Source organism: Peromyscus eremicus, chromosome 17 (genome assembly GCF_949786415.1).
Source record: "Peromyscus eremicus chromosome 17, PerEre_H2_v1, whole genome shotgun sequence".
NCBI lineage: Eukaryota > Metazoa > Chordata > Mammalia > Rodentia > Cricetidae > Peromyscus > Peromyscus eremicus.
The window spans coordinates 59,378,119-59,394,724 of NC_081433.1; the positions used below are offsets into that span (position 1 = coordinate 59,378,119).

Below are 16,606 nucleotides of genomic sequence, written 5' to 3' on the forward strand. Positions count from 1 at the left end.
AACACTCATTTTCCTTTTTTTTTTTTTCCTGGAGCTGAGGACTGAACCCAGGGCCTTGCGCTTGCTAGGCAAATGCTCTACCGCTGAGCTAAATCCCCCTACCCCTTTTTTTTTTTTAAACATAAAAACAGGTTATAATTCAAAAGTCCAGAGTTATTTGAAACTGGAAAATATTTTCTCTGTAGAAAATAGTAAAAATGATAACATTTCCCAATTAGCCCTTTTAAGCTAAATAATAGCTGAATTATACATATATTGATTAGATTCTGGGATACAGAAGAAACCTATCTTCATCTGTCCCGAGAATTGTTTTACTTAAGTTGTATCCCCTTCACTGTTTATGGCAGACATGTTTCTATAGGCTAATCCATAATCTAAAGATTTTAGCCTCCCCTACTGAAAGTACAGCCAGCATTTTCTGTCATCAGCTTGATACAGTACAAATTCTTATCCTAATAGTGAAATGTTTCACTAAAACTTGTAGAGCGATTGGGCAAAATCAAAACTTATAATCTACAATCATCTAGGTACCTTGCTAGGTAGTCTCCCTGGATCTGTGGGTTGCAGTCTGATTGTTTTTTGCTTTCTATCTAGTATCCACTTATGAGTGAGTACATACCACGTTTGTCCTTCTGAGTCTGGGTTACTTCACTCAGGATGGCATTTTCTACTAGGTTGTTTCCAGGTTCTGACTATTATGAATATTGCTGCTATGAACATAGTTGAGCATGTATCTTTGTGGTATGACTGAGCATTCCTTGGGGATATGCCCAAGAGTTGTATGGCTGGGTCTTGAGGTAGATGGATTCCTGATTTTCTGAGAAACCACCATACTGATTTCCACAATGGTTGTACAAGTTTGCACTCCCTATTTTTTTATTTTTTTGAGACAGAGTTTTTCTGTGTAGTCCTGGCTGTCCTGGAACTCTATCTGTATGCAGACCAGGCTGGCCTCCAATTCAGAGATCTGCCTGCCTTTGTCTTCCAAGTGCTGGGATTAAAGGCATGTGCCATCTCCATCTGGCAACAGGGACTCTTAAGCCCCTCATATTTCTGGACTACTGCCACCCACAACCTGTGGATCAAGAGAGCATCATGGTGCCAGGCAGTGGTGGCACAGGCCTTTAATCCCAACATTCAGGAGGCAGAGGCAAGTGGATCTTTGAGTTCCAGGCCAGCCAAGGCTATGCAGAGAATGGATGCTTACTGAAAGGGGAGCCATGTCTACTTGGATACAGCATGACCATCACTGAACTTGGATTTGAGAGTTTTCTTGAAGTGACCACAGGCAAATGTGAACCCATGTCTGGGTGTGAAGCTTTGGGGTGTCATTCCCACAGGTCCTGGGGCATAGGAAGTGGGAACACACTCCTCATGGCAGTCGTCACAGGCCCAAGAGAGGTGCTGGGCAGCAGGAAGGCTCAGGCAGGTAGGATATGGTGGGAAGGGAGGTTGGAGAGGTGCACTGGGGATATTAAGGCAGCTGTGATGAGGACTCTGAACAGCTGGAGAGCTGTGGGCAGGATCAAGGGGCAGCACAAATGGAGTGGAACCCAAGAGACTGATACTAGAAGGCCACCTGTTCATCATCGCCTCCAGTTGGGCTCTTGCTCATGTGAAGGCCTTGTGGTTCTGCAGTGAGCACTAGCTCTGGTTTTCAAAGACCCTTGCAGTAGCTTCTGGTATGAGATAGTCCCTCTCCCAGGTTTCTGCCTCCAGACAGACACCATCCCCACCCCAGCTGTGCCCAGGATACACCAGCCCATACACATATTACGAAGTATTTGGAGTCCTCTTTTTCTCCTGCCTGGGTAAAGTCCTCAACAACTGACTGGCTTCCAGTTCCTGAGCCACCCTGGGACCACACTGGGTCTGGAGGAAGGACAAAAGGGGTTCCCGGCAACAGCAGGAACAAGATGCTGGGCAGAAGAGCATTAGGACTTTAATACACAGCACAACACTTGTGACAACAGAGTGGCCAGAGATGTATGCCAGAACATTTCACAGTCCCAGGATGGCTGATCTGAAAGTAGACTTCGTGTTTCCAGAGTATTCAGTAGTAGGGCCGCCTGGGGTTATTCTGTGGGAGACCAAAGATCAAAAGTAATAGTGTTAGTGGGAAACTGCAGGTCCTCCCTCCAGAACCTTCTAGGTAGCAGAGCTCATACTCTTTGGGGGCTGGGGCAGGGGCTTAGCTGTCACCTCCCCACCACCAGCAGAGAGTCAGGGAGGCACACACCAGGGGGTTGGGCCGGAATCGGTAGGCCAGCATCATCCTCTTGCGGAAGGCCTCATACTCATCATCTTCCTTGGAGAGTTCAGCTGGGCGGTCAATTCCAAAGCCAGCTCCATCTACTGTGGTGGCACCCCTGTGGAAAGCCGGCAGTCATAAGTAGGGCCCAGGATGGGACAGATAGGAAAGGACTACAGGGTGCTGGGGTGGGGACTAGTGGCAGGGCTCAGCAGCCCTGGGAGAGGTCCTAGATCCACCCAAACATGGGTCAACCAGCCTTGAGATCACACAGCACTGAGGGGAGCAAGGCTTCACACCTAGGACAGTTCTCACTAGTTTCTGGAACCTTAAGTGTCCATTTGTGTGCTCCCTGGCAGCACTCACTTGTTCACTGGGTTCTTGATGCCCTGGCCCTCGGTGCCCAGCCCCTCGCCCTCCTTCCAGCCCATCTTCATGAGCATCTGGTAGCCAATGTTCTCCACTGTCAGCTTGAACTCCTTGTACTCCGAGTAGTCTGGCTCTCGGCCCTCCTGCAACAGGAGAGAGGAAGTTGCCAGCCATAAGGACTGCAGTCATCTCTGCAGTAGGCCCCAACTCTGGCTTCAATGCCTGCCCCACCTGCTCTTAGCCTCAGGCCAGACTGGGACCACCCATGTGCCCCACTCCCACCAGTGGCAGACTCCACTGAAACAAATCAGGCTCTTCATCCTTCTGCCATCTCCAAGGGGCAGTCAAGTCAAAAGGGGCAAGGTGATGATCGACGGTCCCATTGGGACGTTAACAGCTTATTGGCAAAGAATAGCTCATGTTCTAAAAACAATTTGTTCCGAATACCCAGCCAAACAGACGTAGCTATGGAATACAAAGAGAGCCCAATTTTTGTCACAGCAGCCCACTGGTCTCAATTCCAAAGCCCACTGGCGGTCAATTCCAAAGCCAGCTCCATCTACTGTGGTGGCACCCCTGTGGAAAGCCTGTCTCAAGACCACCAGAGGAGGAGCAGCATGCAAGGCGGTGCCTCCCAGCACTTGGGTGGCAGAGGTAGGATGACAAAAGATCAAGGCCAGCCTGGTCTACATAGCGAGTCAGGACTGCATAGCAACACCCACCCCCCTCTTTGTTTTTTCTGAGACAGGGTTTCTCTATGTAGCCCTGGCTGTCCTGGACCTCACTCTGTAGACCAGGCTGGCCTCTGCCTCCTGAGTGCTGAGATTAAAGACATGCTCTACCACCACCCAGCAAGACCCTGTCTTGAAAACAAAGAAAGAAAGAAAGATAGAAAGAAAGAAAATGAAGGAGCAAGTGGGTCCTCTGAAGTATTTCCGCTCCACTGTTTTTTTTTTTGTTTTTTGAGACAGGGTTTCTCTGTGTAGCTTTGCTCCTTTCCTGGAACTCACTTGGTAGCCCAGGCTGGCCTCGAATTCACAGAGATCCGCCTGGCTCTGCCTCCCGAGTGCTGGGATTAAAGGCGTGCGCCACCACCGCCCGGCTTCGCTCCACTGTTTGTTAATTCCCTACCTGCCAGCGCCTACTATGGCACAGAAAGGCTGAGTGCCTCCATCAGCTTTCCCAGGTCTGGGCCCAGGGCTCACCTTCAGGGCCTTGAAGGTCTCCATGAACTTCTCCAGCTCATCAGGGGGCAGGAAGTCACCAATGAAGTGCTTGCCCCGACCCATCTGTGTTAGCTGCTCTGCCCACTCTGCCCAGAGAAGAGTGAAAATGAATGGTGAGGGATGAGGTGGTAGGAGATACCAATGTTGCCCTTTCTTGACTTGCGACCTTGCCCAGTGTTCCACACAAAGACCAGTGATTGCTCAGAGGCTCACCCCCTTACTGAGGAAACAGAGTCAGAGGTAGCATCTCTGGACCATGTGCCATGGCCAGGTGGTGCAGATAAATGGGGTCCACCCCTCCCTCATGCCCTGCACACCCCGTGTCTTGTCCATCTCCATGCGCCGCAGCTGGTGCTCCCAGGTGCCCAGTTCGCTGTCCACCTCCTCATCACTGTCGTAGCCATGCTGGTGTTGCTGTAGTGCCTTCTCCCACAGCAGCTGCATGTCCTGCATGGCACGCTTGTGCTGCATAATCATGTCATACATCTGCTGCATCTGCGGAAAGGACAGACAGGGACTTGGTAAGGATGTCTCGTTGCCTAAGAAATTGGGGCAGGACAAGAGCTGCAACCTTAGCATCCACATGCCAGCACTGAGAGTAGGGACACTCAGCCACAGAGCAAGTACCACAAAAGACGTCAGACTGCAGGCCTATGGCAAGGCAGGGCTGGGGCTCTCAGGCTGTGATCCCACCTGACCTACCTAGTAAAAGACCCTGTCCTAGATGCTAGAGAGAGCTGGGGAAGGGGAGAATAAATAGAGATCTCTCTACAAAGCACAGTCCAGAGGCATGGGCACTGCCCTAATGCTGGTTCTGGGGACTTGCCTGTCATGAACTCCTCAGGCAGCACTCATACATGGATACACAAGTGGCACTTTACCATGGGGCAGAGCTGAGTCCCCCACTTGTGGCCTTACCTCCTGCTGCTCCTTCAGCTGCTTCTTCTGTGCATCAGACAGCTCTGTGACACCCACCAGGCCCACAGGTTTCCCCTTCTCGTAACCAAGCCCCTTGAGATCCTGAACTAGAGGCAGAAAACAGACGACAGGACAGTAAGAAAGTGGCAATCTTGTGCCAGGGTTTCAGGTACCTGGTGTCAACTCTGCCCACAAAGCCCCAGGCAGGGTTCACAGAACAGGCCTCTTGTCCTAGATGTGGGCCTGGAGAGGCCCCGCTGTGGCAGAGGCTGCCATGTGCACTGGCTGTTCACCTCTTTAGGAAGAGGTCCGCTCCAGGAAGGTTTCACAGTCCCTCAGCTACAAATGTTGACACCAGGGATCAGAGAGGGTCCATAACCCAGGACAGAAACCTGGTCTGAGTCCTCACTCAATACCACACAGTTAACAGTTGACAGGGCAGGGGCCTGGCAAAGGAACAGAAAGGAGCTGAGCTCTGTGCACGTCCAGGGCTACACAGAGAAACCCTGTCTCGAAAAACAAAACAAATCATCAGGGCTGGGGTACTGCCCTTTAGAACTGCCTACCAGGGATAGATGTGGCTCAGGGGGCAGTGTTTGACCAATATAAATGAAGTCCTAAGTTTCACCCTCACAACACACAAGTATATGCAAACATGCGTGTGCGCATGCACGCAGGCGCGCGCGCGCGCGCACACACACACACACACACACACACTACTCTACACTTGGCTCCTAGTGCACCCTTGATCTTTGCTTGAGAGCTTGTAGGAGCACACAGGAGCGTGGGGACCCATGAGGCTGAGAAGAGAACCCCTTCTTCTCTGGCCACTTCACCAATGACAGGCAGAGAATACAACACAGACTATCGTGGTGTGAACCTCAGCCTACGGTCTGGAGCCTGTGCTGCTGCTCTGGACCACAGCTTAAGTGCCTTCATCTTCAGGACTCAGGATTCTCTGCAGCCAGCAGAAGCACTCAACCTTGAGTGGCAGTCTGTTTCTTAGCTCTTGCCTGGCACTATCCTGGCACTCAGTTTTTCTCCTTGACCTAAGAGCTGAAGGCCCTGGGTCTGGAGACTGGCCCTCAGAGCTGGACAGAATGCCCACCCACAGGTACCAGGAAAGCAGCCTTTCCTGTGGGCTGTGCTGGCTGAGAGGAGGGAACCTCAACTAAGAAAGTCAGGCTGTAGGCGGGCGGTGGCGGTGCACATCTTTAATCCCAGCACTTGGGAGGCAGAGGCAGGTGGATCTGAGATTGAGGCCAGCCTGGTCTACAGAGTGAGTCCTAGGATAGCCAGAGCTACACAGAGAGACCCTGTCTCAAAAAAAAAAAAAAAAAAAAAACAAGAAAGAAGAAAGCAGGTGAGCAAGCCAGTAAGCAGCACCCCTTCCATAGCCTCTGCCTCAGCTCCTGCCTGGAGTGACCTGCCCTGTGTGAGTGAGTCCGTCCTGACTTCCTTCCATGATGAACAGGAGGAATCATAAGCCAAGTAAATCCTTTCTTCCCCAAGTTACTTTTGGTCATAGTGCTTCATCACAGCAATAGTAACCCTAACTAAGACAGGGGCCATCGTCCTGCTAATGTGAGTACTAGGGTACAGAATGGTAGTGGGTAGGAGAAGGAGCCAGATGGCAGAAGTTCCTCAGCCACTGTCAACTCAATGACAGAAGATCACCCCCACACCCATGTGGACTTGTGGCAAGAAATGAGAGACATTTGGCTGTCCCTCAAACTCCTGTGAGGAGGAAAGGTCAGGTGATTTACAATCACAATGGTGGCTATGGTAGCTTCCCATCTTGCATTTCCTTAACTTTCTATAACAAAAACATAAGCCATGTGCTTCAAAGCCTAGGACAGAAAATAGTACCATTTGTGTGACCTTGAGTAGAGGCTAACTGCAAATCATGGATACAGACAGGGTGGAAACAGATATGCCCAGGAGATAGTAACTGAGAGCCCTGATATGGTGCTAGAGCTCTGGGTAAGACCTGCTTAAGTAAATAAAGGTCAAGAGACATGCTGAGGAAACACTCCTCACAGAGCACCTACCAAGAACCTCCTAACACATGCTGAAGATGGATCAATGGGTGAAGGAACCTGTCGACACACATGATTGAAGAAGAGAGCCAACTCCACTGGGTTATCCTATGGTGTTCACATTCCTGCCATGACACACACTTGGTGGTGCACACCTTTAATCCCAGCACTCAAAGGCAGAGAGGCAGGCAGATCTCTGAGTTCAAGGCTTTCTTGGAAAACTGACAAAGAAGAGAAGATGCCTGCTTCTACCTCTTCTTATGCCACATGGTACACAGGTCCTAACCAGAGTGATCAGTTAAGAAAGAAGTGGTGGTGCACACCTTTAACCCCAGAACTTGAGGCAGAAGCAGGTGGAGTTTGAGGCCAGCCTGGTCTACAGAGTGAGTTCCAGGACAGCCAGGACTACACAGAGAAACCAAGAGGGAGGTCAGACTTGCTATCATCAGAAGTCTGACAGACAGAAACCCACTCCAGCCACAGTGGCAAACAAATCATACCAGCACTGGGAGGTAGAGGCAGGAGGATCAGTTCAGTCAGCCTTGGTCACATAGTAAAAATTTGAGACTAGCTTGGTTATATGAGACCATCTCAAAAAAGAATGAAGAGCTGGAAAGATGGCTCAGCAGTTAAGAGCACTGGTTGCTCTTCCAGGACCTGGGTTCAATTCCTAGCACCCACATGGTGGCTCCCAACCACCTCTAACTGCAGTCCCAGGGGACCTAATACCTTCTTCTGGTCTCTATGGGCACCACATACATGTAGTATACAGATATACATGCAGACAAACACCCAAGCACATAAACAAATGTAAACAACAAAAAGAATGGAAGCTAGTCATGGTGGTTCACACCTGTCATTTCAGAACTCAGGAGGGCTGGGGCTGTAGCTCAGAGGCTGCCCAGCATGCTCAAGGCCCTGGGTTTGACACTCAGCATCCAAAAACATATATATCAGCCCAGCGGTGGTGGCGCACGCCTTTAATCCCAGCACTCGGGAGGCAGAGGCAGGCAGATCTGTGAGTCTGAGAACAGCCTGGTCTACAGAGTAAGTTCCAGGACAGCCAGGGCTACACAGAGAAACCCTGTCTCAGGGAAAAACAAAACAAAACAAAACAAAAAAATATCATTTAACATTAGCTTCTTAGGTTCTCTATAAAGTTTTTTGTTGTTTTTGTTGGGGAGGCATCTGCACTATGTAGACCTCGATAGCCTGGATCTCACAATGAAGACCAAACTGGCCTCAAACTCATAGAGATTCACCAGCCTCTGCCTCCTGAGTGCTGGGATTAAACTATGTGCTACCATGCCCAGCCCTTTATAACCCTTAATCCTATTTCCTCGCCCACCATACACAGCCCCTGGAGTAAGGTACTATTGACTACACTTTGCCAAACATGGTAGAATACACCATCCTAGCATCTAGAAGGTAGAGGATCGGGGTCTGGTTATCCTCAGTTACATGAGACTATCTCAAAAACACTAAACCAAAAACCACAATGAGAGTGTTTCATACCTACCAGGATAGATATGTATGTATTTATGTATACATGTACGTTTTGAGACAGGGCTGGCCGGGCAGTGGTGGCGCACGCCTTTAATCCCAGCACTCGGGAGGCAGAGCCAGGCAGATCTCTGTGAGTTCGAGGCCAGCCTGGTCTACAGAGTGAGATCCAGGACAGGCGTCAAAACTACACAGAAATCCTGTCTCAAAAAACAAAAAACAACAACAACAACAAAAGAGACAGGGCTGGCCTGGAACTTGCAATTGCCCTGAAGTAGCTTTCTGAGTGCTAGGATAACAGGGCTATGCCACTAAGCCTGGCTCCGAGTTATGTCACTGTACAAAAGAGGCACTGCCGGGCTGTGGTGGTGTACACCTTTAATTCCAGCACTAGGGAGGCAGAGGCAGGCTGGCAGCCTGGTCTACAAAGTGAGTTCTAGGACAGCCAGAGCTGTAACAAAAAGAAACTCTGTCTTTAAAAAAAAAAAAAAAAAAAAAAAAGAAGCACCAATTTTAGTCATAGGCTTTGGTGTTTGCATGGGTCCTGGACCCAATCCCCACTGAGACTCAGGGCTAGTTCTGGTTGCATGGGTGCCTATATACAAATAGCCCAGAGTATCCAGCCACAGGAGGGAGTGAAATTGTGGCCCATGCTCTGAAATGACCTCTAGGATAACAAGTCAGGGTAGCCCACCTGACAGAGGTGAAGGCGAGGCATCTATGTCCCTCTGTGCCAGTTCAGCAGGTGGCAGTTCCACTTTGTCCTCCTCAGGCCCCCACCGACTCTTCCGCTTCCTCTTCACAGTGGCCGTGGTGGTGGGCTTCCCAGGGATGGACGGAGTGGGGTTGACAGCAGGTGCTGGGGCCACTGGAGTGGGGCAGGCAGTGATGGGGGGCACAGCCCCTGACAAGGTTTCAGGGGCTGACTTGCGCCGCAGGCTGGGGCTGGGAGCAGGAGCAGGGAAGGAGCCTGTGGAGCCTGCCTTGGCTTTCCGAAACTCCTCCAGCTTCTGCCGATAGTATCTGTACCCTTGGCTGTTGGGATCATAGAGAAAACTGCAAAGAAAAGTGGGGGACAACACAGCAGGGTTGAGACCTGGTCCTGCTTACTGGAGTTAGAGCAGAGCAGGCTGTATGCACTCAGGGTTGCTGGAGTCACTGTCCAGTCATGCCTCAGCCAGAGGCAGTATATTGCAAGCCTGTATCAGGGCCCCTTCAGTCAGAGGCTCTTGCTGGGATGTGACAGACACCCTCAGAACCTCCTCACCCAGTAATGACCTTACATCAGAAAATTCTGAGCTGTTGGGAGACCTTGGGTACCCCTCCTTCAATTCCAGCCACATCTCCACTGCACCTCCATGTGCTAGGCTTCAGTCTCACCTTGAAGGTAAGTAAGTGGCTTGGGAGCAGAAGCACTCATTCCCTAAGAGCTGTAGGCAGATGGGAATGCAGGGAACTGAGACAACAAAGACCTCAGCTCTTCTCCACTGCCTGCTTCTCTGACAGGGCAGAATGGAGTGACTTGGCCCAGTGTTCCCAGTTTCATGTGGCAAATACCAAAAAAGACTTCGCTATACATACACACAGTACAGGGGACTTGGTCCTGGATTGAGGACTGAGGATTCATGGTGTGCACCTGTGCCCATGAATCTGGAGCTGGTCCCAGCATAGCTGTACCCCACAAGAGAGCTGTGGTCTTGGTACCCCAGGGGCTGCCTGAAGCCCGTTGGTACCTAACTCTCTGTGCTCTGTAGCCATAAGTTTTCTCAAGTCCCGCCCGACCCTGAGGTCCCTCAGTGGTTTATAAAATAATCATTCAGAGGCTTAATATTAATTATCAACTGTATGTCGTATGACAGGCTTCTTGCTAGCTAGCTCACAGTTTAACTCAACTCATAACTATTAATCTATGTAACACTCCATGTTCCGTGGCTTTACCTGCATCCCATTACATGTTGCTCCCAGGATGGCAGTCTGGCGTCTCCCCAACTCCACCTTTCTCTTTCCTGTCTCTCTCCTTGGATTTCTCACCTGCCTCTAAGCTGCCTTGTCATAGGTCAAAGCAGCTTATTTATTAACCAACAGGAACAACATATATTCACAGCATACAGAAAGACATCCCCCAGTACTTCACGCCAGTAGGATTTGATGAAGGAGGCAGAGGCAGGAGGATTTCTGTGAGTTTGAGGCCAGCCTGGACTGACTACAGACAGAGTTCCAGGACAGGCTCCAAAACTACAGAGAGAAACCCTGTCTCGAAAAAAAAAAGAAAGAAAGAAAGAAAGAAAATGGAATAAACAGAGAGTGCTGTGTAGCTGTGTGTGTGTGCATCTCCCGCCCCAGCAGCCATGCCCCAGGGGCATGTACCTCAAGGTCACAGCAGTGTTCCTAAGGGCAGTGCTTCAGAGCAGGCTCAAACAGCGTCCACTACAGTGCTCAGATGCTCAGTCTCTCCTATAAACGTTGTAGATTTGCACAGAGCCTATACATACACTCTTGAGGGCAGAAATCAGCAGCAAGTGACTGAAAATGCCTTAAACAATGGCAGTGGAGCTGCCCTGTGCTGTTCAGGGAAGGACTGTAGCCTGCACACATGGCACTGAGGAAGCATGCCTTTGAATATTTTCACCATGTGGCTTGCAAAATGCTTGGTGGTGCACCAGAGGACACAGGAGCAGATATAAGGCTTCCTTTTGCATGAGCAAGAACCTCCCACAAAGCTCCATAGACTCAGTCTGTGTCCACATGAGCCCTAGGAGACAGCTGGAAGAAGTTTGCTAACACCTGCCACCTGGGGAGGGCAGACCAGGAAAACCAGAAAATGGTGGTGTCTCCTTTGTATTCCTGGGTCATAGTATAAGCATGACCAAGTATAGGCCATTAGTAAAAGAGACAAGGGGGCTGGAGAGATGGCCCAGGGATTACGAGCACTGGTTTCTCTTAAGCAAGACTAGGGTTCAGTTCCCAGCACCCACATGGCAGTTTACACCTGTCTGTAACTCTAGTTCCACGGGATCTGACATCCTCTTCTGACCTTCATCATATGGAACACATGCAGGAAAAACACACATAAAATTCAAAAATAGATTTTTTTTTTAAGAGACAAAGCTCTGGCCTTTAATCCTTGTACTTGGGAGGCAAACGTAGAAGGATTTCTAAGTCTAAAGTCAGTGGTTCTAGACAAGACAGAGCTGCAGAGTCTCCTGCCCCCATCCCTCCACACCCCTAGGATCCCAGTACTTGAGAGGATGAGACAGGAAGATGGAGAGTTCAAGGCCAGCCTGGGAGACAAAGGCAGAGGAGCCTGACCTTAAATAAAAATGGGAAGCAGTATAAAATGCACACCCCTTAACTTTGGGCTAGAAAGATGGCTCAGCCATTAAGAGCACTGGTTGCTTTTCAAGAGGACTGGGACTCAGTTCCCAGAACCCACATAATGCATCACAATTGTTCTAACTCCAGGCCCAGGAGACAAAACACCCTCTTAAGGCTCTGCAGGCACTAGGCATGCAAGTGGTACACTGTCATCCATATATGCAAAACACACATACACATCAAAACAAAACAAACAAAAACCTGACAGGCTGTGGTGGCACACGCCTTTAATCCCAGCACTCAGGAAGCAGAGGCAGGTGGGTCTCTGTAACTTTGAGGCCAGCCTGGTTTACAGAGCGAGTTCCAAGACAGCCAGGGCTACACAGACAAACCCTCTCTCATAGAACAAAACCAAACCAAACCAAACCCCAAAGTAAGCACCACCTCCATCCTCTTCGGCTTTTGTTCATACCATGGACTGAAGAATGAAGAACCAACCAAACCTCCTTCCTCTCTAGAAGCCACCAAGCCTAAGGAACACTGACAGCATCCAGAACTGGACAAAGACACCATTTCAATATATGGGACATGCTCCTCAAACCAAACCTCTTTCCTTAGTGTCCTTGCCCCTAAGAACTCAGCATCTGATCTGGGTGTGATGGCTCATGCCTTTAGTCCCAGTACTAAGGAGGCAAAGGCAGGTGGATCTCTGTGAGTTCGAGGCCAGCCTAGTCTACAGAGCAAGTTCCAGGACAGCCAGGGCTACACAGAGAAACCCTGTCTCAGAAAGAAAGAAAAGAAAAGAAAAAAAGCCAGGCAGTGGTGGCACAGGCCTTTAATCCCAGCACCCGGGAGGCAGAGGCAGGCGGATCTCTGTGAGTCCGAGGCCAGCCTAGTCTACAGAGTGAATTCCAGAACAGGCTCCAAAGCTATGGAGAAACCCTGTCTTGGAAATGGCTCACACAGCAAGAGGCCGGCTGCCTTCCAGCAACTGTGCAGACATTAGTCTCTGATATTGGCTGTTAGATCTGTGATTAACATTTCTGTTTTATAAGGTAGAGCCTTGCTAATCCTCCTGCCTCAGCCTCCTGAATCTGCTTTACTACTACTGCTGTATCCTAATTTCGGATGACACATCTGACATGCTTTCTGGGGCACAGCTTAGCAATGTGTTGGCTTGCCAAAGGAACATGCCTGACACATGGCTACAGAGGGGTCTTTTCCTGTTGTTTGTTTGAGATAGGATCTCACTATGTAGCCCTGGCTAGCTAGCCTTAAACTCACAGACTCACCTGCCTCTGCTCTCCTTAGTGCTGGACACAAAGGCTTGCACCATCAGATCCAACTTGCAAAAATTTTTTTTTGTTTTTTGTTTTTGTTTTTGAAGACAGGGTTTCTCTGTGTAGCCTGGCCATCCTGGAACTCTCTAGACCAGGCTGGCCTTGAACTCACAGAGACCTGCCTGCCTCGGCCTCCAAAGTTCTCAGATTAAAGGCATACCAACCCTTAGGCTATAAAGTATTTAACCAGGCTACAGGGTGCACAAGGTATGCTGGCCACATTAGGGAGTAATGGGCACACCCTCTGAGACAGGAATGCAAGGAGGTGCCACCTGTCTACCTGGCAAGCTTGGGCTTCATGGCTACCTGACATTTAATAAACTTGTGATGATTAGTTTTCATTATCAACTGGACACAACCTAGAGTCATTTGTGAAGAGAGTCTCAGTGAGGAAATGTCTGGATCAGGTTGGCCTGTGGGCATGCCTATGAAGGGTTATCTTGACTATGGTAACTGGGGTGGGAAGAGCTGCCTACTGTATTAGGGTCTTGGGCTGAACACTGGCAAGCATGCATTTATTCTTCGAGCTTTTGACTGTGGCTGTGACTAGCTACTGTAAGTTACTGCCACCTCTCCCCAGGAAAGACTGGAACCTGGAACTGAGAGCCAAAATAAGCCTTCTCCCTCAGCTGCTATGCTCAGAAACTTTTCCATGGCAGCTAGAAACAAAGCTAACCCAGCAAGTGAAACTGAACTCTCCATTTCGTTCAAACTCACAACAAATGCCCCATTCCTTCCCCAGTCTGGGGAGTCACAGGGATGGGAGTGGGAATAGTCTCTTGTCAGCCACCCCACATCCCAGGTACCCACCCAGTCTTGGCCCAGTGTCAATGACAGTTATCCTGAGGCTAGGTATCTACTGCCAGATCCTTCAGGCGGACAAAGAGCCAGGCAGGAGGTTCAGGGCCATCCGAGTCAACTATACCTTGGTGAAAAGCTGCATGGGGCTGGACCTTGACCTCCTGAGAGACAGGGGCTCAGAATAAAGTCCCATCACTCTGCCCAGTTGTCCTGTGCCAGACAGACCTCCACAGAAAACAGAACATGAGTTTGGCGGGCATGGTGGCGCACACCTTTAATACCAGCACTCAGGAGGCAGAGGCAAGTGGCAAGTGAAACTCTATGAGTTCAAGACCAGCCTAGTCTACAAAGCGAGTTCCAGGACAGCCAGGGCTGTTACACAGAAACCCTGTCTCGAAAATCCAGAAAAAAAAAAAAAAAAAAAAAAGAAAGAAAGAGAGAGAAAGAAAAAGAAAGCCAATGAGCTCTCATTTAAACGCACGCAATAGATAACTTTATATTAGGCTGTGTGTGGTTGCATACCCCTGTCACAGCAGACACAATAGACAAGGTAGGAGAAGCAGGGATTCCAGGGCAGTCCTTGCTGCACAGCTAGACTCTGCTGGCTCCTTTCAGCCCCACAGCATACTACCCTCCAGAGTACAGAGCAGATGGCACAGAGAGTCTAAACCTTAGGGATGTGTATCAGCTCGTGGGCAGGCCCACTAGTGATCCAGCCCTCTTTGGTTCCCACTCCTCACACCATGAGGCTTCTGTTCTCTGCTGCTCTCTCATCATAAAAGGCATCCCAAGACCATATCCAATAACTGCCATCTGTCACAAGAACAAGGTAAATGCTACATTGTCTGTTAGACATGGGAGAAAGAGACCAGTGTGCCTGCTCAGATACCACAAGAAACATATCCATGAGCTCTGGAGTCAGAAACTCCCAGGCTAGCCTGGCGTGGTAGCATTTGCTTTTAATCCCAGCACTCAGGAGACAGAGGCAAGAGGATCTCTTGAGTTCCAGGCTAGCCTGACCTAGAGTGAGTTCCCGAACAGCCAAGGCTACAATAGTAAAACCCTGTCTCAAAATAAAAAACATAAAAGAAAAAAAGAGAAACCCTTACACATGGAGTTCTATACCTTCACCTGCATGGGCCATGGCCAAGGGGAGCCTTTCTAATAAGCTGAATTTGAAATATCCACCACAGGTTAATGTTCTCAACACCTGGTCCTTTTAAGTGGTGATACTCTGGAAGGAGCCTTCAGGAAGAGTCCACCAGTGGCCCTCTGAGGATCACAGTCTGGCCCCTGACCCAGGTGCTCTCTGCTTCCTGGTCAGTGGAGACAGCAGGACCTCCTGCCAACACACTGTAGACTCCACCCCATACTGCCTTCCTAGCCACAGTGGAGAACAGCCGGGGAGACCTGAGCGGAAACAAACCTCCCTTCCCCTGTCTACTGTCTGCATACACACATAGAGCCTTACCTGAAGGCCTGATTCTCGCGGTTATTCTGTAGGGCGATGGTCTCCACCTCAGGACCCCCGTCTGCTATGAACCTGGCCAACTTTTCTGCAAGGTTCTTGGCCTCTTCGTCCTCTGGGGGTGAAACTTTAAGCAGGCTGTCAGTACTGAGTTCAACTCACCACACCCAACAGCCTAATTCCTGCTAAAGAGCCCCGCAAGGGCGAGCGGGACTTGTCTTAGGAACAGTGCAAAGAGAGACAGGCAAACGGGAATCAGATTATTATAGGGACCAAAACCAGAGAAATATCACAACTATACAATCCCACCCCACCCCGAAAGTACTGGGCACTGGGGGGCTCACCCTCCTTTCCTGGGGAGGACAAAGCAGAAGTCTGCAGTGATTCAAACATGTTTCCACACATCAGACTCCTGTTGCCTACCAGAGCCCTGACCCACAGACCCATCCCATCCACCTCCTGCTGTTTGTCCCCAGTCCACCTACTTGGCATCAGGTACCACACCTGCCTTGGGCACACATGGAGCTAGAGCTAACCCAGGACAACCTAACTTGTCCGCATGACAATGGAATGCTCCCTTGGCCCATTCCCATGTTCTAATGAGCATCTGGACAAACCCCAGCCCCATAGCCTGATGTGCCACAGTCCCACGTCCTAGAGCCAATCCTGGTACTCAAAATTCAGCTGGTCCTGGGGACCTGCAGGTGTGCTGACACATCCCAAGAGTAACTGCCACTGCCCATGAGGGCACAGGTTCTGACTGCCACATCCCACAGTGCTCCTTGCCCTCCTCCAACCACTTACCTTTCTGGGCGGCTGCCTGTGGCTTTTGGGCTTCTTTCCTGATCTCAGCTACCTTCTTTCTGTAGTACAGGAATTCCCTGCTATTCTTATCATGTAAAAATCTGGAAAGGGGATTTGGAACATGGGAAACAAGGTTCAGTGGTGGGCAAAGCTGAGGCCCCACTGCAGAGCCCTCAGCAGGGCATTTACAAAGTGCCCGAGGCTGGCTGTAGCTCAGCAGCAGAGTGAGACCCAAGTCTACCCCCAGCACTCCCTCCCAAATAACAATAATAATCTAATTTGGAGCTGGGGTGTGGCTCAGTAGTAGAGCCCTTGCTTAGCACACAAGAGACTCTGGGTTCCATCCTAAACTCCAGGCAGGTTTCCACACCTGTATGCATGACCAATGACCACAGCAAATGTGTGAGCAGCATGGCACTGCCCCATCAGTACTCACGTGAAGGCAGGGTTATCCTTGTAGTCCTCCATAGCTACTTTCTCTAGCTCAGGGCCTCCTTCTGCCACAAAACGGGCCAGCTTCTCTATCACTCTCCGAGTCTCGGCTCCCTCTGGGGGTGAAACTTTAAGGAGGC

General features: G+C 50.0%; 1 protein-coding gene across 2 annotated transcripts in view; it reads right to left on the bottom strand.

The window, feature by feature from the left end:
- Nucleotides 1–1,924: 1,924 nt before the first annotated feature.
- Nucleotides 1,925–16,606, bottom strand: part of Sugp1 (SURP and G-patch domain containing 1) — a 29,877-nt gene continuing 15,195 nt past the window's right edge. Inside the window, exons 5-14 of one of the 2 annotated variants that reach the window (XM_059244946.1) lie at nt 16,471–16,582; nt 16,035–16,135; nt 15,234–15,357; nt 9,001–9,362; nt 4,765–4,871; nt 4,164–4,341; nt 3,826–3,932; nt 2,618–2,763; nt 2,240–2,369; nt 1,925–2,080 (exon numbers count right to left, since the gene is read on the bottom strand). In XM_059244946.1, the coding sequence (XP_059100929.1) occupies nt 2,054–2,080; nt 2,240–2,369; nt 2,618–2,763; nt 3,826–3,932; nt 4,164–4,341; nt 4,765–4,871; nt 9,001–9,362; nt 15,234–15,357; nt 16,035–16,135; nt 16,471–16,582 (1,394 nt within the window). In that variant the 3' untranslated portion in view covers nt 1,925–2,053. Of the gene's footprint in view, nt 2,081–2,239; nt 2,370–2,617; nt 2,764–3,825; nt 3,933–4,163; nt 4,342–4,764; nt 4,872–9,000; nt 9,363–15,233; nt 15,358–16,034; nt 16,136–16,470; nt 16,595–16,606 lie in introns of both variants that reach the window. The other variant, XM_059244945.1, reaches the window with a different exon arrangement.